Below are 24,760 nucleotides of genomic sequence, written 5' to 3' on the forward strand. Positions count from 1 at the left end.
TATATCCTCTAGCACCTTTATAACAGTGTTAACATATAACAATATTAAGTGCTTTATACTCGCTTAGAAAAAAAGTTTAGCAAACAATATTCAACTGAAAATCTTATCTCCTCCATAACTTTTCCTTACTATCAGTCATTCTACACTAATCTTCAACCCATTATATCAATCACTGTATATACCTATGTAGATTTTTATCTGTCTCCTCAATTTGACTGTAAAATCTTTGTGGAAGGATGATGTGTAACACCTGACAACTTCCCTCAAGGGAATTAAAAAGGTATCATCTTGTCCATTTTACAATGACAAACATTATAAACTGCTCCCACTGTCATTGGAAACTAGCAGCAATAAAAATTTAGATCCCCGGTTCTACATTTCCTGGGCCACCTTTCCTCCCAACTTTAACTCACTGAATAAACCTAGTGTAAATCAGCAAACCTATCTCAAGTTTCCTTCTAAAATAGGACTTGTAAAGGAGCTTCAGATTACATGAACATGATTGAGGAAATAATTTGAAAACAATTATACATAAAACATATTTACAAGACATTAAAATCATGAAGTAAACTTCAGTTGTAAGGTTTATATATACTAAGTAAATGCAGTAGGGCTGCAAGTCGGCTTTTAACTTAAAAAACACCACCACCACCTTAACAAAGGGATATAAAATATTTGTATTTTCAAACTGTAGGCTGCCTATATGTATCCACTCCAAGCAAAATATCTACAGTTCACATTCAGTTTCACTAATAACTCTAAAAGCTTATTAAAAAAATATACCTTCCATAGACAAAATTAAGCCCTTTACCTTTACAATATTTTTCAAAGTTCTAACTGCAGAGGTTATTCTAAGGTTCTCTCCATATGTTCAAAACCACTGGAACCATTTTCTGAAATGTACATGTTTCTCACTCACAGATATATCACTGACCCAATCAATCCTACAAAGCCAAAAATTCCATCCCTTAATTCATATTATGTTATTAGTGAACTGAGCATACACAAAGGAACCAAGTTCTCTTTGGACTCTACCTCTTATTCACTAAGTTCTTGCTCTGATCAGAAAATAACTCACAAATGTGTTTTAATCACTACTCAGTACACTGATTTTTTTCCCTAAAGACCTTTAAAACGTCTTGTATTGCATTTTACAGAGTAAAGATTGGTCACTCATGTGTTATACCATACATACGGTTACAGTATTCCAGAGTTTCTGTAAACATAAAGTTCTGTTAAATTCAGAGATACACATATGATTATGATTGCCCCCAGTCGAACAGAATCAGTTTCACCAACCAAACTAATTTCACGTGCCCTACCTAAAAACAATGGCTGGAAAACAGAGGGGCAACATCTTTTACAGCATTACTCCTTGGCATTTCCCATCTTCCAATCCCCATCGGTGGCGATATGAAATAGAACCCGGGGAAAGGAACATGTGTTTATTATTCTAGTAAGTAAATAGGATGCAAGCACTGCTGCACCGATTCCGGGCCCTCGCTGCGCTGTCCATTAAGTAAAGCTGCCGCTTCTATGTAACTTAAGTCCGTGCCCTTCCGCTGCAGCAGTGGCGCTGCACATCCCCCACCCCCGCGGCCACTTCCGTGTTTACACTCCTCTTCCCTCCAATTCCATGCGTACATTGTCAGCTTCACTCCCGCCCAATCTCCATTGGTCCAGCGCGAGCCCTGAGTCCCGCCCCCAGAAATCAACGTTCTCATTTGGAACATCTCAGCGAGCAGATTGGAACAAGAGGCCTGTCAATCCCGGCCGTTCTGTCCTCTCCGAGGCGCTTCCGCTATGGTGGGAGGTTTGGGGGGGAGGGGGTACGGGGGCAATTCCGTGCCGAGACTTCCCTGGGGCCGAGACTCCCTCCCGCCGCCCCACTCCTTCGCATTCACCCACTGTTTACAAAAAATTGGCCTCCTCCTCTGACACCCCAACGCGCCAGGTCGGGGGTACACAAGAAATTCCGTGTCCTTCCCATTCTCCCCCTAAAAAAAACACCCACCCACGAGGGAAGGGGCATGAGCCTACTTCTTCACTGCCACCCAGGAGATGAGGAATGGGCGGCGGGCGACCGGGAGACGCCGCACCCCGGGCCGCCCCACGCCGAGTGACCCTTCCAGAACCGTTACTCGGAGGCTGCACAAGGTGGGGAGGGTCAGGCATTTTTTTTGGCGGGTAGCGGTCCACCGGACATGGCCCGGGCTGCCCCGTCCATGCGGAAGTCGTGGGTCCGTGGACCGGGTCTGAGAAGAACGGGGCGGGGGCGGCAAGCGTTCACCGGGGAGCCCGCCGTCCCCGGCCGCGGGCAGAGCGGCCTCTCCGGCCAGACAGCGTGGCAGGCGCCGCCGACAGACAACAGCCGCACTCACTTCCTGGTTCCTCGGCGGCTGGGGCGCAGCGCGCAACTCGTCCGCCCGAGTCCCCAACTTCCCTGCGGCTCGGCGCCCCGGCTCCCGCTGCCAGCGCTCCGCCCGCCGCTGCCGCGCTGCTCGCCGAGCGCCCCCGGCAGCGGCCGTGCCGGAGCCGAGGCAGGTTACTCTCCAAGGTGATCACTTCCTGATTCGTCGCCTCCATTACTTCATTCACTACCCCCCTCTCCCCCGGCCGCCCCAGGGACCGAGGCGGACACTGTACCCGGCACTGACCGCCGCGGGGGAGGCACCCCGCCTCGGGTGCACCCCTCGCCCGCTGCACCGCTGCACCGGAGAAAAGTTCCCCTGCCCTTACCAGCCCGGATGAGCAGATCCAGCTGGTTCGTGGGCCCCTCATGCAGAGACGTCGCCATGTTTATCCCGGGGCTGGCGCTGCTGCTGCACATTGACTTCCACCGAGCGCGGCGGCGGCGGGGGGAGGCGGAACCCGCGGCCCGAGCCACGCCGTGCGGCCGACACACACACTCACGCACTCGCTCACACCCCGACGCCCAGATCCTTGCGCGTCCTCCGACAGGAAGCCGAGGCCGGCCCGCCTCCCGCCGCCGGGCGGAGAAACCCCACCACCTAACGGCAGGGGCGGCGGCGGCGGCCGCCTCGGCTGGCAACGCGATCCTTCCGCCCCGCGCCCAGACAGGAAGTCCCGACGCCCCCAGAGCGCCCGCCCGCCCGGCCGCGGCGGGAGGGACACCTGAGGCTGGGGTCGCGCCGGGGGCCGCGGGCGGGCGGGGCGGGGCGGGGCGGGCCCGCGGCAGGAAGAGGCGCGTTTCACGCTCTGCGGAAGGAAAGTCTGCAATTGTCCCCGCGCTGGAGGAGAGCCATGAGTCCAGTTTCTTCCCGGAACAGCCCTAACGCCTGGTCCCGCAGCCGTAAATAAAGGTGCCTCTTTAACTTGTTTCGGCCGTTTTAAAGCTTAGGCAACATGGAACCCCTGCACTGGAAAAGGCTGCACTTTAAAACAGGAATAGCAACCCCCCAAAAAAGCCATATGCACAAAATATTCTAAAAGCTGTACTTGGAAAGTAAGACCCTTCCAACTACTTGAGAGACCCCTGCGTCCTTTTTCTTGGCTGAAGGCACACTCAGCAGGCATTTATTAGGAAACAACAACATTCCTACCCCTGGGGGGTGGGTGATCCTTCCCCAATTTGGTCGTCATGACATTCAAAGCACCCTTTCACTTCCACTGGGTTCACTGGGGAACAAATAAACGTATTCATTTTTAGCAACATCTACTTCAAAAAATCTTTTTGATAGAAACCTCATTACAAATGAAGTTCCTATTAAAACACAATAGAAGGGGGAGGTAAATTGCCATTTGTTGACTATAAATTTATTAACACAGGAAATCAAACCAATAAAATGATTCAGATGTGGCTTCATGAAAACAAAAACTACCAAAATGCTTCCCTAGTTTCAGAATTTCACAATATAAAAGAAGTTTGAAACAACTTTTTCCTTAAAGTTGTTCCTACACAAAATTTAAGTACAACAGTGCCTCCTACATAGTAAGTGCTCAATAAGTATTTGCTGAATAAACACAAAAAGGATTTGGTAGTTACAAGTGAAAATAAGGCATAATTTTTATTATCGGAACTGAATGAACTGTGCTGATAATCTAGAGAAAAATATTCTTCCAGTGGTAATATTAATGCAGTATCATTTAAAAAATATTTGCCTGACATGTCAGTGCAACTTTGGAATAAATTTACATAGCTATAACTTTTTATCTTTTTCATTTCTTCTGAATACTAATTTATTCTTTTGGCCCTTTCCCCTGGCCCGACTACCACAATCTCCACCACCCCCACCTCCCCAAAAAAGAATCTGTATGCCATTTTCAAAGTACAACTCCCCTTAAACCAAGTAAGGAACTCCTTCTTGCAGTAGGTAAACTTGCTACTCCTTGGACAAAAGGAAATATATGACTGATAGCTTTTATTTTTTTAGATCTAGTCAGTTTAAAATAAGGACCATCCATTGATAGGCAGCATCTTAGACTGAGATAGTTTCCAGGCCTGGGATAATAAGGAACATAAAGGGAATTGCTGGCTTTAGGCAGATAGTTGAAATTATAACATATCTGAATTTCCACTCCTATCAATCAGTAGTTTTTCATGTATTTAGAAGGGAAGAGACTAATGTAAGACAAAGGTTTTTGTTTGTTTTTTTCTGGATATGACAGGTAACCTTGGCTCTCTTCAATGTGGGAGCCAGTTTAAAGCCTGATACCTAACTTTTTACTTTACTATTTGCTTCTTGATCTATACCTTAAGAATAGTGTGTGTGTTTTTTAATTGCTATACATCCTAATTATATGTATCCAGGTCTTAGAAGAAAATAGAAGCTGTATCTACTCCTGCACAATACTTCAGTTATTATATACACACATATATACTATATATGTATGTGTGTGTTAATGATAAAAATTAATGAAGAAAAAACTGATTCCTTTATAGTTAATGCTCTGTAAAAAAAAAAAAAAAAATTTCCTGGACTATATATGCAATTCTGCCATGCTATTATTGTAAATGGAATTCTGCATTGCTATTTTAACTAGGCTTTCAAAAGCCATCAATACTTTTTATAAACCAATAATATACTGGGAATAGCAAGTAAGGACAGGATGCTGTTGAAATAGAAATACATTCTTTAAAAACATATTTGAAGACCTGGCTGGTGTGGCTTAGTTGATAAGAGCGTCGGCCTGCAGACTGAAGGGTCCCAGGTTCGATTCTGGTCAAGGGCACATGCCTGGGTTGCAGGCTCGATTCCCAGTAGGGGGTGCTGCAGTTTCTATCTCTCTCTCCCTCTCTAAAATTAATAAAAATATACATATTTTAAAAAAACGTATTTGAAGAACTTAGCAACATGGCAAAATGTAAAAAATATAAATGTGACAGGATTTAAATACACACATACTTTTTCAAACCATATGTGAATATGTACATTTATAACATGCATATGTGTGTATATGCACACATCACACACACATTCTGCATTTCTCAAGTCTTCAAAGATTAAGCGGGTATTAATAAGCAGAATAAAAAACTGAGTAAAAATAGGTAGACACTAGAGAGCAAATTCATATTCTGATAACATTACAGAGTTATTGCTGTTCCCTAGCAAGAAAATTTAAGGTAAAAAATAGCTAATTCTTATTGAAATAAAAGCCACTAACTATGCTAAATGCTTTACATTCACTTTTCTCACTTATTCCTCTCTACCTTCCTATGAAATGGGTATTACTATTGTGCTCATTTTATAGATGAGGAATCTAAGGTTCCTCGACTGAGGTCAGAGTTAACGGGAAGCAGGGCCAAGATTTGAACCCAAGCACCTCTGGCTCTAGAGCCCTTACCCTCAAACACTCCCCAACCACCAAAGTAACAAGGCCTGTTTATCTGTTATGATGCATTTAGTACCTATGGATTTTCTTGTCTGAAAATTCTTTTATAATCCTCCCTTGGAAAGGTGGTGCCTAATTTCCCCCTCTCCCTTTGAGTGTGGGCTGGACTTAATGGCTTACTTCCAACAAACAGAAGAAAGCTGAAGTGATGGGGTGTGACTTCAGAAATTGTCTGCTTGATCTCTTCCTTTTGAGTCACTCTCTCATAGGAAGCTCACTGCCATGTCTTGAGTATATTCGAGTAACTCCGTGGAGAAGCCCATTAGGCAGGGAAAATGCCATCCTGCCAACAGTCATGTGACAGAGCTACTAGGAGACAAAACTTGCAGTGCCAACCAAGCCTTCAGATGACTGCAGCTTCCTGAAAGACCCTGAGTTAGAACCACGAGGATAACCCATTCCCCACACCTTTACCTTGAAAACTACACAATATAATAAATGTTGGTTAAGCTGCTTAATCTGGGGTAATATGTTAATCGACAAAAGAGAATTAATACAGAAGGAAGGAGCAGTTTAAACTCCCAACTTGTGACATTTCACAGCTTAGATAAAGAAAGAACAGGGTAAAGTTTCCGAATGACCTTTATCTTTCAACCAGGGTCCCGAGCAGTTCTTTCCATTTCATAATTCTTTATAGTCTGGACATCAACTCTTCCATCCTCCAACCTCTCCATTTTGAAAACAAGTCTTCCTAATATAACCATTATCATTAAAGTCTAATAATTAGATACCTTTGGCTATTCCATGGATTTTATGATCCTGTAGTAACCATGGTAGAAAAAATTCTTGGGAGATATATATAAATATACAATTATTTCAAATACCATATAGGTTTTCAGTGTGTTTTTTTGTTTTTTGTTTAGCTTGCCCTGGTGATTTCATTTGTGTTTTCCCTTTATCTAGTTCACAGAATCAAAAAATGTTATGGTTGGAAAGGAGCCTAGAGACAACATCACCTAGAGGTTTTAAAAAAATAAAGAACTTGAACATCATGATCTCTTTCCCTACCATGAATGAGATAATATATAACACTTAAAAAGACAACTAAGAATTGTGAGCTCTACTAGTTACTAGTACAAACAAAGGACAAAACAGGCTTTAAAGTTTTAAAAAATTATAGGTAGGAGATAGTCTATCCATTAATTTTTTCTATAATTTGGGAGAAGGATGCCAATTTCCTATTTTAGTACTAAAAGCTCTTTAACTACCAATGGTAAAATTATTTGAGAATCACTGATTTAGTTCAATGACCTCATTTTACACATCAGGAAACTATGTGTAAAAGTTAAAATTTTGACCAAAGTCACACAGTAGCTATGATTTCAAGGACAAAAATTCTACAAAACAATCTTCATCTATAAAACTTAGAAGTTATAAAATGGATAAAAAATTAAACCCATTTTACTATTATATTTATGAATTGTAAATTGCAAAATGGTTGTCTGGCTTTTTAATAAAAGCTAAAGCAATAGATAAAAGTCTGAGAAATTTTTTTTAAATGGGAACAATTTTGAGCAGTGAATTGGTGGGAGAACAGTAAGAGGAGGCCAAACAGCCTAAGCTTTTTTTCTGATAAAACCAATCTAAGGATGAAATTCAAAGCTGGGGTGTAATGTGTTGGGCATACTTAGCGGGAGGAAAGGTTAAGAAAACTAAGCTACAAGAAAAATGTATCTATCAAGAATAATAATGCTGAAACCGGTTTGGCTCAGTGGATAGAGCGTTGGCCTGCGGACTGAAAGGTCCCAGGTTCGATTCAGGTCAAGGGCATGTACCTGGGTTGCAGGCATGTCCCCAGTAGGGGATGTGCAGGAGGCAGCTGATCGATGTTTCTCTCTCATCGATGTTTCTAACTCTCTATCTCTCTCCCTTCCTCTCTGTGGAAAATCAATAAAATATATTTAAAAAAAAAAAAAAAAAGAAGAATAAGCTGAAAATCAAGTGATTTAGGACCATTAAGTAAGGCCTGGTTCACCAAACCTGTAAGATAGACAATAGATTAGGAATGCAGTCTAAAGATTCACAAAGAATTTCATGCATCAGGCCTCTAGTATATGTATGTATATGTATATATATGCCTAAGCAACCGTTTGACCGGTAGCTATGATGCGCACTGACCACCAGGAGGCAGACATTCAACACACAGGAAACATGGAACGGACTGATGAATCTTAGAGGGAAGGGGGGAGTGGGGAGGGCAGGAAGACATTAACCAAAGATCTTATATGCATACTAGAGGCCTGGTGCATGGATTCGTGCACCGGTGGGGTCCCTTGGCGTGGCCTGCAGGGATTGGGGCTGAAACCATCAGTCTGACATCCCCTGAGGGGTCCCAGATTGTGAGAGGGTGCAGGCCAGGCCAAGGGACCCCACTGGTGCACGAATATGTGCCCCGGGCCTCTAGTTTTAAATAACATTTAGGACAACTAATTTCAAGGACTTGGTTTCTTTATTACTATTAGAGAATGTTTAGTCTCTGGAAAAAAAAATTTTTAACTCCTGTACAAGGGCTAATACATGATTCTTTTTAGCATATTTATGAAAAAAATTTACAATGGAGTTCTTAACTAAAACATACAATTAAACTCAAATTCTATCTTGATTGATTCCAAAAGGAATATTCAGATTAGCTAATCTCCTCACACCCCTGAAATACAGCTTCTGTACCCTACCCATTAAAAGGTTCTGCAAACGTCAACACTGAGCTTTGTTGTTTTTTTAATCTGTTTTTATTGATTTTAGAGAGGGAGAAAGAGAGAAACATCAATGATGAGAGAGAATCATTGATCAGCTGCCTCCTGCATGTCCCCTACTGGGGATCGAGCCCACAACCCAGGCATGTGCCCTGACCAGGAATCGAACTGTGACCTCCTGGTTAACAGCTTGATGCTCAACCACTGAGACACACTGGCCAGGCAACACTGAGCTTTTAGTAAATGCCAAACGCAGCAAAGTCCTCTTAGTCTTCACCTGACTCTACTTATCCAAACAAATGGCATTATTGACTACCCCTTATTGAAATCCTTCCCTTCGTTTGATTTTCATTATAATCCTATATAATAAAAGGCTAATATGCAAATCGACCAAACAGTGGAATGACCGGTCACTATGACATGCACTGACCACCGGGGGGCAGACGCTCAATGCAGGAGCTGTCCCCTGGTGGTCAGTGTGCTCCCACAGGGGGAGCGTCACTCAGCCAGAAGCCGGGCTCAAGGCTGGCAAGCACAGCGGCGGTGACGGGAGCCTCTCCTGCCTCCACAGCAACATTAAAGATGTCTGATGGCTCCTGGACTGCGAGAGGGCATAGGCCAGGCTGAGGGACCCCCCGCACCAGCCCAAGTGCACAAATTTCGTGCACCAGGCCTCTAGTAAACTTATAAACTGTCTGGCTTTGTTTTTATTCCTATTTCTTTTCAGTTGATTTCACCCTTAATTCTGACTGCTCTCCCAAAGTGTCATCCTTAGCCACCTTCTCTCTTCACATTCTCTATTCTATCAAGAATGGTATCTAGCATCAGTTCAGCACCAAGGTTTTCAGTATTATTTCTGTACTAATTAAAAAACCAGCATCTTCGGGGTGGACTTACTTATTTTTTTAGCTCTAGGTTCTAATTTCCAATTATATGGTAAGCATCACTCTTTTAATCCTCACCTGAGGATATTTTTTACTGATTTTAGAAAGAGAGGGGGAGTGGGAGGGGGAGAGGCGGGGGGAGAGAGAGAGAGAGAGAGAAACATCGATGTTAGAAATATCCAAAGGTTGACTCCTGACCAGGGTTCAAGCCCACAACCTTTTGGTGTATGGGACAACACTCCAACCAACTGAGCCACCTGACCAGGGCTAAGCATCTTTATTTGGAAAACCCACTGACACCTAAAGGTCTTTTATCTATAAATCTCCCTTGTTTCACACTCTGTCAATGACATCACCATCATCCCAGGGTAGAAATGTGTAACCTGTGTTTCTAGTTTAAGAACGCATCTCATACAATTTTTGAGAAAGATTTAAAACATGCATGAAATTACAAAAACTAATGTAACAAATAGTCATATTCCAACAACACAGGACCAACTATTTTGTTATTTATGGCTTAAAGTAATAACAATACAGGTGAAGATAACATCTTTGACTACTACCTCCAGTCCTTATTCACCATTCCATCTCTCCAAAAGGAACCACTGACATGAGTTTTGTATTTATTTTTCCAGTCTATTTTTATACTTTTATGTTTTTGTGTATACATATACATTTGTATGTATGTGTATGTGTATATCCCAGAATAATATATTGCACTGTTTTTGCATGCTTTGGGTACATCAATGACATTATACTATACATGCCATTCTAAAATTTACTTTTTCCATTCAAGATTTATATTCTATACCTATTGGTATAAGTAAATATAGCTATGCTTTTTTAGATGCTATAAAGTATTCCAGTACATGAATTTACCCCATTTTATTCATCAAATTATCTACCGGTTGGAAAATAAAATTGCTTCAATTTTCACTTTTATAAACAGCGTTGCAAAAATCTTACCTAGGTTTTCTTAAGCATGTATGCTAGAGTCTCTCCACAGTATATACCTATAGATTTTTTTAGTTCACAAAATAAATGCATTTTTAATTTTTAGATGTTACTCTGTCCTAAGTAGATGTGCAAATCTAAAATCCCACCAATAAAAAATATGATCAGGCTTTAAATTTTTGCCATCTATTGTATTAATTTGCATATACTTACTAAGTACTGAGGACAGACATTTTTTCATTACTTATTGACCATTAACATTTCTCCTATGAACTGCTTATTCATGTTATTTGTCATTTTTCTATGATACCTCTTGTATTATTGCTCTGTAGAATGTTAAACTATTCTAGATAATTCAGATATCTGTTGCAAATACCTTCTGCAGCCTACTATCTGGCTTTTAATTTGGTTGGTCTATGGTATCCTGTCCTACAAAAATTTTAAATTTTGATACAGTCTAATTCATACATGTTTTCCCTTACAGAGTATGTTAAGTAATCCTTGGAATAATAAAAAGGAAATCAGCCCTGGATGGCTGGCTGGGTTGGTTGGAGCATCGTCCTGTGCACCAAAAGGCTGTGGGTTCAATCACCAGCGAGGGCACCTACGGGAACAGATGATTGATGTTTCTCTTTCTCTCGCTCCCCCTCCCTTTCACTCTCTCTGAGAAGCAATCGAAAAAATATCCTCAGGTAAGAATTAAGCAAAAAAAAAAAAGCAAGGAAAGAAGGAAGGAAGGAGTAATAACTATAAATACAATATAAAAATATTAAATCAGTATTATAAAAAATTTAACCTAATAAAGTTAAAATATAGTTGTATTTTTATAAAGAAATTATATAAATTGTATAAACAAAAAAATTGAATAGAATAGTAAGTAGGAAAGAAATTAAAATGTAGTCCAAAGCCTTCTCTCCACAAAATGAAATTCCTTAATGTCCCTTTAGGCAAAACCTTACAAACTGTAAAATTAATTCTTATCTTATAAAAATTGTTGCAAAAAAAATGAAGAAAATAATATATGAAAGCCACCTGGATTATTTAGGAGCCTAGTGTATTGTAATCTTGATTCCAAAACCAAATAAAGACAACACAACAGAAAATTAAAATTCTGTATCATTTATGAAAGGCCCTTAACTGAAAGCAAACCAAAGCAAAATGATGAGCAACAGGTATTCTCAAACATAAGGAGAGTTCAATGTCTGAGAATCTGTCACTCAAGTGACATTAATAAAGCAGAAAAATCATGACTCATCAAAGAAGGCCAAAAAAACATCTGATAGAACTCCATACTTACATATGTAATTAACACATAAACAAACCAAAGGAATAGATGGAAATTCCTTAACTTGATATATACTATATATTAAAATCCACAACAAACATTAAACTCCAAGTTCAAACTTCACATACACTTCCTTCAAGATCAGGAACAAAACGGGGATGCCAATTAGTATCACTACTCTTACACATGATGTTCCTGTCCAATATTTTAAGAAATTGAAAAGTAGTATGATGTCTGGAAAGAAGAGAGAAGGAGGGCTCAGTTGTTCCAGCTAAGGTTCTCCTAGACCAGCAAGTTCCCAGCTGACCCACAGATCACCACACGTAGGAGAGGATGCCCATGCCATCTCAGTAGAACTATATTGCTAACCCGCAGGCTCAGGAGAAACAATAGCTGGTTCTTGTTTCCAGCCAATAAACTGTGGGGTAGTCTGTTATGCAGCAAGAGCTGATAAAAGAACAGAGTGATGGGTATCCATTACTAGGCCAGTGATAAAATGTGGTGGGTGTCTATCATACAACATTGTGCAGCAGTTAGAAGCAACATTAGATATATACAAAGCAACATGGATATTAAGGACAGTAATTACTTTAAAAAGTATGAAACAAAGTGAGATACATATCATTATATAAATTTTAAATATATACCACAGAATATACACACTCAATACACTAAAAAATACCCATTAATCAAATTAAATTTGATGCTTATAGGGAGGGAGATGAGATTGTGGTGTAGAGAAAGAGAATAAAGAAGAATAAATAAACCAACTGAAAAAATAAAAAAGAGGATATGAAGTAAGAATCTACTTTTACTTTTCTCTATAGAAGAAGCCAAGTATCCTAATACAATTAATTGAACAGTTCACCCTTTCCCACTGATTTAAATCAATGTATATTATATACCAGGTATATGCTTACTCTGTTTCTGGGTTCTTTATTCTATTCTACTAAATGATTTATCTATGGGCCAATAACATATTTAAATACTTTCTATAGTTTCAAAATCATTCTTTACGGATAGAAGGGCATGTACCCACAGTTTAGTCATATCCAGAATTGACTAGACAATTTTTGGACCTTTATCTAAGAGTTTGTGAAATTTTACCAAAAACAAGTCCCCTTAGGATTTTCACTGGAATTGTACTGAATTTATAGATTTACTGGAAAAGAATTAATAGCTTTATCATGTTTACTTGTCCATGTGTGTTTGTGTTAAATGTTAAAGAAATAAAATAGTTTGGGTCTGTTTTTCTATTTCCTCTTAAGGAATTTACATATCTCTTCATTTATTTATGTCCCTCAATAAAAGTTAAATTCTTGTTTTCATAAAGATTTTGCATATTATTGTTAGATTTATCCCTAAGTAATTTTTTCCTACTATTTTGAATGGGAATCTTTTTGTTTCATTTTCTGATTATTGTTCTTATAATACTGCAACCCTGATGAACAATCCAGTTTTAAAATCTATATATTCTCTTAAATTTTGTGTTAAACCATTTGCAAATAATAATATTGTTTCTTCCCTTCTGATCTTTATGATGTTTATTTCTTTTCCTTGTCTTATTTGCATTTGCTAGGAGCCCCAGTAATAATGCTAGTTAGAAAAGATGAAAGCTGGCATTGTTACCCCATTCATTATGATACTTGCGATCAATTTTTTAAAGTTTTTATTGATTTTAGAGAAAGAGGAAGGGAGAGAGAAACATCAATCAGCTGCCTCCTGCAGACCCCCTACTGTGGATGGAGCCCCAAACCCGGGCATGTGCCCTGACCAGGAATCAAACTGGCAACCTTTGAGACGATGCTCAACAGAGCCACACTGGCCATGGCTAGATTTTGAAAAATGCCCTTTATCAAGTCCCAATCCTGATTAAGTCTTTATCCTCAGAAGATGGTGAATTTTAACAAATGCTTTTTGGGATGTACTGAGATAATTACATTGTTTTTCTCCTTTAATTTATTCATGTTGTGAATTACATTAATAGATTTTCTAATCTTTTGCCTTTCCTGCCTTCCTACTATGCATTTAGTCATTATGTATTTTTAAATCAGCGATTGATTTGATTTGCTATTTAGAATATTTTTAGCTATGACCATACATAAATTTGCAAACAAATTTTTTTTTATGTCAGTTTTAAGGTTAAGGTTATACTAGTGTTGGATAACTTTCCCTTTTTTGCTGTTTTCTAGATACTCTGTATATGATAGGGATTATATATCCCTTGAAATTTTAGAAATAGACCTAAGTCTGGATTTTATTTGAATGAGGTGATGCATATGTGAAATTACAGAACTTAAATGGTTATTCATCTGTTTAGATTTTCTATTTCTTTTTAAGTTATATGTAATTATATTAATGTTTTTATTGATTTTAGAGAGAGAGGAAGAGAGAGGGAGAGAGAGGAAGGGAGGAGAGAAACATTGGTGTGAGAAAGAAACATGATCAGCTGCCTCCTGCACGTTTCCTACAGGGATCGAGCCCGAAACCCAGGTATGTGCCCTGACTGGGAATCGAACTGGTGCACTCAACCAACTGAGTCACACCAGGCAGAGATATATATTTTTGTAATTGTCCATGTCATAAGTCTTCAAGTTTCTTGGCAATAGTTTGTTCACAGTATTCTCTAATGACTTTATTTTATTTTATTTTTTTTAATATATTTTATTGATTTTTTACAGAGAGGAAGGGAGAGAGATAGAGAGTTAGAAACATCGATCAGCTGCCTCCTGCACACCCCCTACTGGGGATGTGCCCGCAACCCAGGTACATGCCCTTGACCAGAATCGAACCTGGGACCTTCCAGTCCGCAGGCTGACGCTCTATCCACTGAGTCAAACTGGTTTCGGCTCTAATGACTTTAAAACTCTCCATTCTGTCGGTCATATTCTTGTTCTTTATAGAACTCGTTTTTCCTTGATCTGTCTTTACAGAAGTTTATCCATTTTTATTAACTTCATGGTTTTATTAATAATGTATTATTTTATTTTCTATTTCATTGAGTTTTATTAATTTATTATTTCTTTTTTTTTACTTAATTTGAATTTATCCTGTTGATTCTTTAACACCTAGCATTAAACATATGTTCATTATATCAATATTTATTACTTTTCAATAAATACATTTAGAACTATTAAATTTCCATGAGTTCTGCTTAAGTCACATCTCAGATCTTTACATGCAATGCTCTCCTTGTTTTTAGCTGCATTTTATAATTTTCATTTCCTCGCTCATCCATTAATGAGTTTTTATTTACCAATTTTATGACATATTTTTATCTTTTCATTGTTGACTTCTAATTTTATTGCATTATGATGAAATAATATTTTAATGATACTGATATTCTGGACATTGCTGAAATTCTTCTATGACCTAGTCTAGTACACAGTTAAAAACATATATATATAAATGTACAAGACTGTAATTTACTGGGTTAGGCACAATGTTCTATATATCTCCAGTTTATGAAAGCTGTCAGTCCTATGGTTCAGTTCTTTGATGCCATTTTTTAATTTTGTGTCTGCTTGATTTTTCAGCTTTAATAGAGGTGTATTAAAGTCCTAATGTTTTATAGACATGTCCATTTCTCTCTGTAATTCTGAAAGTTTTTGCTTTAAATAGTAGTTCAAAGCTATGTTGTTAGATGCATATAAGTTTATGATGATTATTTTCTGGTTTCTTTTAGTAATTTGAAGAGTTTCTCAATGTCCAAATTAAAAGACTTTCACCCTAAATTCTATTTTATTTTATTTTATTTTATGATGCCAGCTTCCTTTGGTATTTTTCTGATGAATGTATTTTTCCATTCTTCCTATTTAATTTTGTTTTGTGTACCTGTTAAAAATAGCACACAAAACCTCTTAATATCACAAGAGGTGATTTTAATATAATTTTTGATGTTTGGGACTTATTTCTACTATCTTGATTTAGGATTTAAAAAAATTTTTTAATTGATTTTTATTTTTTAATTTTTTAAAAAATATATTTTATTGATTTTTTACAGAGAGGAAGGGTGAGGGATAGTCAGTCGATGAGAGAAACATTGATCAGCTGCCTCCTGCACACTCCCCACTGGGGATGTGCCCACAACCAAGGTACATGCCCTTGACTGGAATAGAACCTGGGACCCTTGAGTCCGCAGGCTGACACTCTATCCACTGAGCCAAACCAGTCAGGGCTTTAACTGATTTTTAGAGAGAGGAAGGGGAGGAGAGAGACAGACAGACATTGATATGTGACAAAAACATTGATTGGTTGCTTCCCTGTACATGCTTGACTGAGACGAACCCGCAATCTGGGTATGTGCCCTGACCTGGAATCGAACCTGCAACATTTTGGCATATAGGATGATGCTCCAACCAACTGAGCCACACCATCCAGGGCTTGATTTATTATTTATATTTCCAGAATTTTTATCCTTTGTTGCCCCTTGTTAGACTGGTCAAGTTTACTGTATTCTTTAACCTACCTCCCCACACCCCAATGTAGTATTTTGGAAGCTATGTCTTCTATTTCTATTACTTTAGTATGCTCTAGTTGCTTAAAATAAATGTCCTTTTCACTTCTTGTCTTCTCCAGATCATGTTTCACACAGTTCGTATTTTATTCAACAGCCACCACAACTTAGTTGTACTCTGTCTTTCTAGCTTTTTCTCTCTCAACCATATGTCTCCACAAAGTCTAATCTCAAGTTAAATTATTCGTCAGTCTCCAAATAAAATACAAAATTCCTGGCATTCTGTTCTGGTTCACAATGTCTTCTCATTCAACAAACACTTTACTGAAACCCTACTTGGTATCTTGGCTCTGAGCAATACCAGTAAACACACTGGATATGAAATACTGCGAAGAAACATTAAACATAGACACAAATATATATATATTCATGAGTAAAACTTCATGAACACATGATTTCAGGTAAGTGACCTGACCTGTAATTGCCTCCCATCTTCCACTCTGCAGTCCCTGGAGTGCACAGAGACCACCAGGTGGCACCAAACCACAGCCGCACCTTAGACTCATTTGGATACCTGGGTCTGAACCCTGGAGCCCATTACACACACACACACACACACACACACACACACACACATCTTCCTTCACACAAGACAGACTCGAGTCATTTAATTAAACTTACAATAATGCCATTTTTTATACATTTGAAGATATTAAAATATTTATCACCTTAGAGTGGGAGTTTACTATATTACAAGTTGTAGCTGAGGCTGTGACAAAAATAACAAAACAGTCCTAAGTGAGATAGAAGAGTATTAACTAAAGCCTCACTCTCTCTATAAGAGAAAGTGACATTCAAACTGAGATCTAAGTGATGACGAGAAGTTAGAAGCTGAAAAATGAAAAGGTGTATATTCCAGGAAAAAAACAAAACACCTGCGTATGTGAGCGCCCTTGTGAAGGTAAAGGATGGATTAATGAAAAGGTGAAAGATAACAGTGTTCAGATGGGAGGGAGATGATATAATTAATCATAAATACCTCTGAGCTTGGGCTCTGGAGCTCTCCTTACTAAGTTTAAATCCTTGCATCGCCACTTAAACAGACGTCTAGCCTTGGACAAGTGATTTGGCCTAGGGTTGTTGAGAGGATTACATATGTTCATACATAAAGCCCTAAAAACTATTCCTGGCCATACAGTAAACAAACTTCAAATGTTAAGGGTTATGTTGTTGTTGCTAGATAGCTGAGAAGAGCCAAATTATTCAGTGTCTTAAAATATCCTGAATATCATTCTAAGTGTAATTAGAACCCACTGAGAGTTTTTACGAGAGTATTATGACAATTTATAAATATATATTTTAAGTCACTTTGGCTATTATGTGAAGAATGGATGGTTTGGGGTGGTGGAAAGAAGGGACAAGAGTTCAAACAAGAAAACCAATCAGAAGGCCAAAGGACAACGCAGTAACTCATACGAAAAATAACTGCAACTTTGACTAGGCTAGTAGCAATGAAGATGGGAAGAAATTGGTAGATTCAAGATATATTGTGGAGGCACACTTGACATGTCAATGGACGAGGAATAAAGGCAAGAGAAGGTATAAATGACAACTTCTCAACCAGAAAAAAACCTTGCAACTGACAAAGATTCTTTACCTACAAAACTTTAGTTAGGCTCCTGAACCTTCTCCTAGACCTAGGCCCATCTGTACACTTCCTCGTAAAATCCAGTTTTATCAAAACCAGGCTGCCCAGCCAGTGTGGCTCAGTGTTTGAGCATTGACCTATAAACCAGGAGGTCACAGTTTGATTCCGGGACAGGCACATGCCCAAGTTGCAGACTCAATCCCCAGTGTGGGGCGTGCAGGAGGAAGCCAATCGATGATTCTTTCTCATCATTGATGTTTCTATCTTTCTCTCCCTCTTTGTCTCTGAAATCATTAAAAATATATATTTTTAAATGGTGAGATTTGTAAGTGCTTAATTCTATTTGATTTGCTCCTCTGCCCCTAAACCCAGAGCCCTTAACTGTCAACTATGCCCTTAGGATGAAATTTAAATATGACCTACCACGGTAGCAATAATGCACTCTGAAACCTTGAGATTAGCTACCATATTTGGCAATTCTTTGTCTTTCCTCACCTCTCCCCAACTCTATCTACTCCATACTATTATTTCCTTGAATACTTGTTTGTTTTTTCAACTTAGTTGGCTGGTAAACTTCTTTAAGGCCAGACACCACATCTCAGTCAAGTTTGAATCACTCCCTGAGAGCTAGGACAGTACTTGGTGTATAAAAGGTAGTTTTTACATTATAACTATTCAGTTTACCAGTATCTCAACCATACTTAACTGTCAGATGGAGGAGAATTTATCTGTTGCTACAAATGTTTGAAATGATCCTTGAGTTTATTATTTTAGCTTAATTGCAAATATTAACTCTAACAATTTCAAGATTTGTTAATTTATATAATCTGATTTGTGACAAAGCAATTTTACAGTATGGCAACTTTATCTGTTTCTCCACTAGGTTCTAGGCGCCATGAATACAGAGATAGCCCCTGTCTTGTCTACTGCTCTAGTCCCATGCCATATATTGTGCCTGGAATATAGATGTTCAATGAATGTCTACCAATGAATTAATAGTAGTAATTCATTATATCACCTCATATAGACATGAAAGAACTTTAGTAACTTTTCACCCCCAATAACAATCTTTTGTGATACCTATGACATAACATAGTAACAATCTACAGTATTAGTTGGGTTTTCATAAGAACAGAAGTTCTTTTTTGGTGCTACAATTCCCAGCAGTCTAGGGAATGTTTCTCAAAGTATGGACCCTGGGCCAACAGCATCAGCATCATCTGGGGACTTGTTGAAAATGTCAACTCTTGAGTCCCATGCTGGACCCACCAAATCAGAAATTCAGGAGATAGGGCCTCACAATTTGTATTTTAACAAGCATTCCAGATGGTTTTGATCTATGCTCAAGTTTGAGAACCACTAGTCACAGAAAAATCTATCATGGACGTAAAGGGGATCTCAGATGAACAAAGAGGTCATAAAATATGAAAAAGGCCTTTAAAGAAATATATTATCTGTTCAAACATAAGAATATTGTAAAATCAGTTAAATTAAAGCAAACAATTAAGGGGCAGTAACTGAGATCTGCCACTAGGTCTTAATAATGCATTATTCAAGAAGCATATGCAGCCGAAACCGGTTTGGCTCAGTGGATGGAGCGTCAGCCTGCGGACTGAAGGGTCCCGGGTTCGATTCCGGTCAAGGGCATGTGCCTGGGTTGCGGGCACATCCCCGGTGGGAGATGTGCAGGAGGCAGCTGGTCGATGTTTCTCTCTCATCGATGTTTCTAACTCTCTGTCTCTCTCCCTTCCTCTCTGTAAAAAATCAACAAAATATATTTAAAAAAAAAAAAAAAAGAAGCATATGCATTAATATATCACAATTAAAACAGTCTGAAAGCTGCATTTCAAAACGTGTGGTTCTTGGTAATCCTAGGTATTTTTTATATTTTAAAACATTGTTCTGGGAGAAGGTCCACAGGCCTCACCATATGGCCAAAGAGGACTGTGACACAAAATGATCAAAAACTGATACTGAATTAACAGTTGTTACCTGTGTTAAAAAGTGTTCATGACCTCCTCTAAGTGATGAATCCAAGAAAACTTATTTTTGGAGAAACCAAGATGGCGGCATAGGTAAACACGGGAGTTTGCTGCCTCGAACAACCACTTCAAAAATACAACTAAAAGACGGAACGGACATCATCCAGAACCACAGGAAAGCTGGCTGAGTGGATGTTCTACAACTAGGAGGAAAGAGAAAAGCATACCGAGGCTCAGAGGAGGCACAGTGCTGAAGTAAAATACTAAGGTTCGGAGTGCATGTGGAGCGGGCTGGAGGCTGAGGGCGCGGTTGTTTTCAATCGGGAGGGAGTCTCAGGCTCTGAGCTCCAGTTCCGGGCGAGTCTCTAAGGACCCAGACTCATACGGGAGAAGTGGGACTGTCTGGCATCGCTCAGAACCCTAGGGCAGCTTTCTCTCCGTGGGGCTTGCAGCGACTACTGGGACACTGAGAAGCAGAGCCTCTGAGGGCAAGACTGAGAGCAGCCATAATTGCTAACCCCGCCCTGTTGATCCCCTGGGACCCGCCCCGCCCAAGCCCTGCAGGGAGGCTTTTGCTGGATAGCCTCAGGCAAAGGCTAGATTAGCACCTCCCTAGAGATCCAGGAGCCAGGAAGCCCAGAGGTCAGAGTGGGACCATCCAGCTTTAAGCTCCGTGGAACCATAAAAGACACACTCAGGAGGCAGACTCAGTGAGCACCAAAGCCCCATCGAAGCAAGTCTAGCCCCAGAGGGGTGTCTCCAGCACAGAAGTTCTCCCACCGCAGACACAGCTGATTCTCACAGCCAATTAACCTGGAGGTCAATTCCTCACAGTGATAACTACAACAATCAAGGCTTAACCACAACAAGACTGTGCACAAAGCCCACAAGGGGGTGCACCAAGAGTGTCTACCTTAGGTAATTGGGACACTTAGCACAGAAAGGCACTCTATCGACACAGCGAAGCATAAAAAAATGCTGAGACAAAGAAACAGGACACAAACGACAGAATTGGAGGAAAGCAAACTGTTGGATATAGAGTTCAAAACCACACTTTTAAGGTCTTTAAAGAACTGTTTAGAAGCCCTCGAAAAGACTGGTAAGACCGCCGATAAATGTAGTGAGATCCTCAAGAAATCTAATGAGACCCTCGATGTTGTGATAAAGGACCAACTAGAAATTAAGCATACACTGACTGAAATAAAGAATATTATACAGACTCCCAACAGCAGACCAGAGGGTCGCAAGGATCAAGTCAAAGATTTGAAATACGAAGAAGCAAAAAACACCCAACCGGAAAAGCAAAATGAAAAAAGAATCCGAAAATATGAAGATAGTGTAAGGAGCCTCTGGGACAGCTTCAAGCGTACCAACATCCGAATTATAGGGGTGCCAGAAGATGAGAGAGAGCAAGATATTGAAAACCTATTTGAAGAAATAATGACAGAAAACTTCCCCTACCTGGTGAAAGGAATAGACTTCCAAGTCCAGGAAGCGCAGAGAACCCCAAACAAAAGGAATCCAAAGAGGACCACACCAAGACACATCATAATTAAAATGCCAAGAGCAAAAGACAAAGAGAGAATCCTAAAAGCAGCAAGAGAAAGAAAATCAGTTACCTACAAGGGAGTACCCATACGACTGTCAGCTGATTTCTCAACAGAAACTTTGCAGGCCAGAAGGGAATGGCAAGAAATATTCAAAGTGATGAATACCAAGAACCTACAACCAAGACTACTTTATCCAGCAAAGCTATCATTCAGAAGTGAAGGCCAGATAAAGAGCTTCACAGATAAGAAAAAGCTAAAGGAGTTCATCACCACCAAACCAGTATTATATGAAATGCTGAGAGGTATCCTGCAAGAAGAGGAAGAAGAAGAAAAAGGTAAAGATACAAATTATGAACAACAAATACGCATCTATCAACAAGTGAATCTAAAAATCAAGTGAATAAATAATCTGATGAACTGGTGATTGTAATAGAATCAGGGACATAGAAAGGGAATGGACTGACTATTCTTGGGGGGGGGGGGAAGAAAGGGGTGTGGGGGTGAGTGAAGAGATTAGACAACAATGGTGCACCTATGGATGAGGACAGTGGGTGGGGAGTGAGGGCAGAGGGTGGGGTTGGAACTGGGTGGAGGGGAGTTATGGTGGGAAAAAAGAGTAACTAATGTAATAATCTGAACAATAAAGATTTAATTAAAAAAATAAATAAATAAATAAATAAATAAATAAATAAAAAAAAAAAAAAGAAAACTTATTTTTTTTAAAAAGGGAGGAAAGAAAGCTTACAGACCCCTTTTCCAGTTTACAGAAGGCCATGGAGGATGCATAAGGGACAATGATTCCTCCTCCTCCTGAAACAGCACTGTTTCAAAGCACCCAGCTTTTAATTCCAAAAAGAAAGGCTAGCTGTGCAACTACCTCATCTCTACACCTCTGGCTTAGTACTGGCAATGAGCACACTTCCGGCTCAAATCTGTAGAGGCAGTCAACATACAAGGTGAGTAAGAATAGTTAAGTGAATGAGGAGCTAAAGCGTTCAGACTTTATTCTAGATGATGTTTTGTCTTATTTGACTTTTCATTTACAGTTCTATTTTGGAAACAACTAAATTTGCATAAAAAACATACTTTAAAATTCAAACAACCCAGCCGGTGTGGCTCAGTGGTTGAGTGTCAACCTATGAATGAACCAGGAGGTCACAGTTCGATTCCCGGTCAGGGCACATGCCCGGGTTGCGGGCTCGATCCCCAGTGTGGGGCATGCAGAAGGCAGCCAATCAATGATTCTCTCTCATCATTGATGTTTCTATCTCTCTCTCCCTCTCCCTTCCTCTCTGAAATCAATGAAAATATTGTTAAAAAATTCAAACATATTGAGGCTAAATAAAAAGGAAAAAAAGAAAAACTCTTAAAAGGCTTCCCACTGCCCTAAAGATAAGGCCCAACAAAGGGATACAAAATTTATCAAGACCTCTGCAGTAAGGCATTTTTTAACCTCTTTAGCCTCACCTTAATCCCCTTTCCTTCTCATAATCCATACTCTAGCTACACTCAATTCCTTTCTGTAACTCAAACAGGCCAGGTTCTCCTTCCTAGAGACTTTCAACCATGGTACTGTCAGCTTGGCTAATAACTTCAAACCCTTCAAATCTGTCTAATGTCAGTCCCTCAGGGAGGCATTCCCCTGCTGTATACTCTTCTAAACCTGTCATTAATCCCATCATTAACACTCATCACATTTTATTGTAGTAACGTGTTTCACTGTTCACCTTCTCCACAAAGCTGAAAGCCTGGCAATGCCAGGGTCTTGTTTACCACAAGGTACGCAGCTCTGAGCCCGACATGCTGCAGGTCCTGAGCAAGAGCTGGCAGAGGATTGACTGAATGTGTGAATTTCCTGCAGACAGGTTTTGAAGTTCTTATTTATACATCTAAGAACCTTGAGCATCCCTTCTTGGCAACACCTGTAACCTTGTGTGCCACACATTTAAAATTATAATTGGTATTTGGTCTTCCCCTCTGTCTGAATTAATAAAGTTGTATTACTTAGGCACACTGTTATATAGTAAAATTGTTACCTAGTGTTTGTTTGTTTTTTTAAGTCTGAGGAATAGATTCGACTAGTTTCCAAAACCAAACAAACATGCTTTAATAATCTATTTCCTAGACATACTTATTCCCTTTATGTAAAATAAAGAAGTTTTTCTTGGAAAGTATACAAATACCATTTAAAATCAGTCCTTTTCAAATCTGCTTTACTAATTAACAAGATAGTTAATTTTTTGCTGTTGGCCACTATTTTCTTCTTCACATAGTTAATAATCTGTAAAACATATATTCAAGTACACTAAAAATCACTGGCTATTTTAAAGAGCCTTTGAAGGATTCTGTTTTAAAACAGTTTAGAAAGCAGAAGCTTTATTTTACCTTATTTTCAGATCATAAAATCCAATTAAAATGTGACAATTATGATAAAGCTATTTATTCACTTAAGTAAATGTGTTATATTAAAATATTTTTTCACCTTCTATACTCTTCATAATTTAATACTATGGTTATTTTGTATAGTTTTATACAATACAGTTAAATAATTTTTTAAATTAAATACCCTCTCTTAAAAGACAGTAAAGAATTTAGAGATCTTAGGAAATCAGTGGAGGATGAAGAGAGTAAAGGGGATCAAATATATGGTGACAGAAGGAGACTTGACTTTGAGTGGTGAGCACACAATGGAATATATTATAAAATTGTGTACCTGAAACTTATATAATGTTATTAATCAATGTACCCCAATAAATCTAATTTAAAAAAAGAATTTAGAGATCTTAATCAAGACATATAGACTTCCGCAACTGCAACTCATTTCCGTTTTTCATAAACCTGATATTTCAATGTCTGATTTCCAAAAAATGAAAATGTCATGATTCATAATTGCATACTATCATATTTCATTAATTCTAAGATATACATTTTTTCACATTTTGACAACTCTGAAATCAGAATGTATCCTACAATTCAGGGGTCCTCAAACTACGGCCCGCGGGCCACATGCAAATACAAATATTGTATTTGTTCTCGTTTTGTTTTTTTACTTCAAAATAAGATATGTGCAGTGTGCATAGGAATTTGTTCATAGTTTTTTTTTAAACTATAGTCCGGCCCTCCAACGGTCTGAGGGACAGTAAACTGGCCCCCTGTTTAAAAAGTTTGAGGACTCCTGCTACAATTGATGGTCTCCTAAAATATTAAAACTTTTCTCTAATAATGCTTTCTAACTGATCTAAATCACAGTACAATTATAATTCAAACAATTCTAGAATCAAAACTAAATGAACTTAAGATTCACATTTTTATGTTTTTAGAAAACTAGTGATTAGGCTAACCTCAAGAAAATAGATAACTGGAAGAAAATGTTTCAAAAAAATTAGGAAAATTCTAGATTAGAAGCAGAAATACTAGAAATGAAAATTTTAAAAAAGGCTTGAAGTCCGACTGGT

General features: G+C 39.0%; 1 protein-coding gene across 7 annotated transcripts in view; it reads right to left on the reverse strand.

Annotated features, from left to right (window-relative positions):
- ELF2 (E74 like ETS transcription factor 2) overlaps positions 1-24,760 on the reverse strand; it is a 93,550-nt gene that overhangs the window by 22,307 nt on the left and 46,483 nt on the right. For 2 of the 7 annotated variants that reach the window (XM_070415189.1, XM_070415188.1), the window contains exon 1: positions 2,740-3,093. The exons of the other annotated variants lie outside the window; for them this stretch is intronic. In XM_070415189.1, the coding sequence (XP_070271290.1) occupies positions 2,740-2,830 (91 nt within the window). In that variant the 5' untranslated portion in view covers positions 2,831-3,093. Of the gene's footprint in view, positions 1-2,739; positions 3,094-24,760 lie in introns of those variants that run through there. 7 annotated transcript variants of the gene reach the window in all.

The sequence above is a fragment of the Myotis yumanensis genome, unplaced genomic scaffold (genome assembly GCF_028538775.1).
Source record: "Myotis yumanensis isolate MYYU_CA2020_CCGP unplaced genomic scaffold, mMyoYum1.0.hap1 SCAF_5, whole genome shotgun sequence".
In the NCBI taxonomy this organism is placed as follows: domain Eukaryota; kingdom Metazoa; phylum Chordata; class Mammalia; order Chiroptera; family Vespertilionidae; genus Myotis; species Myotis yumanensis.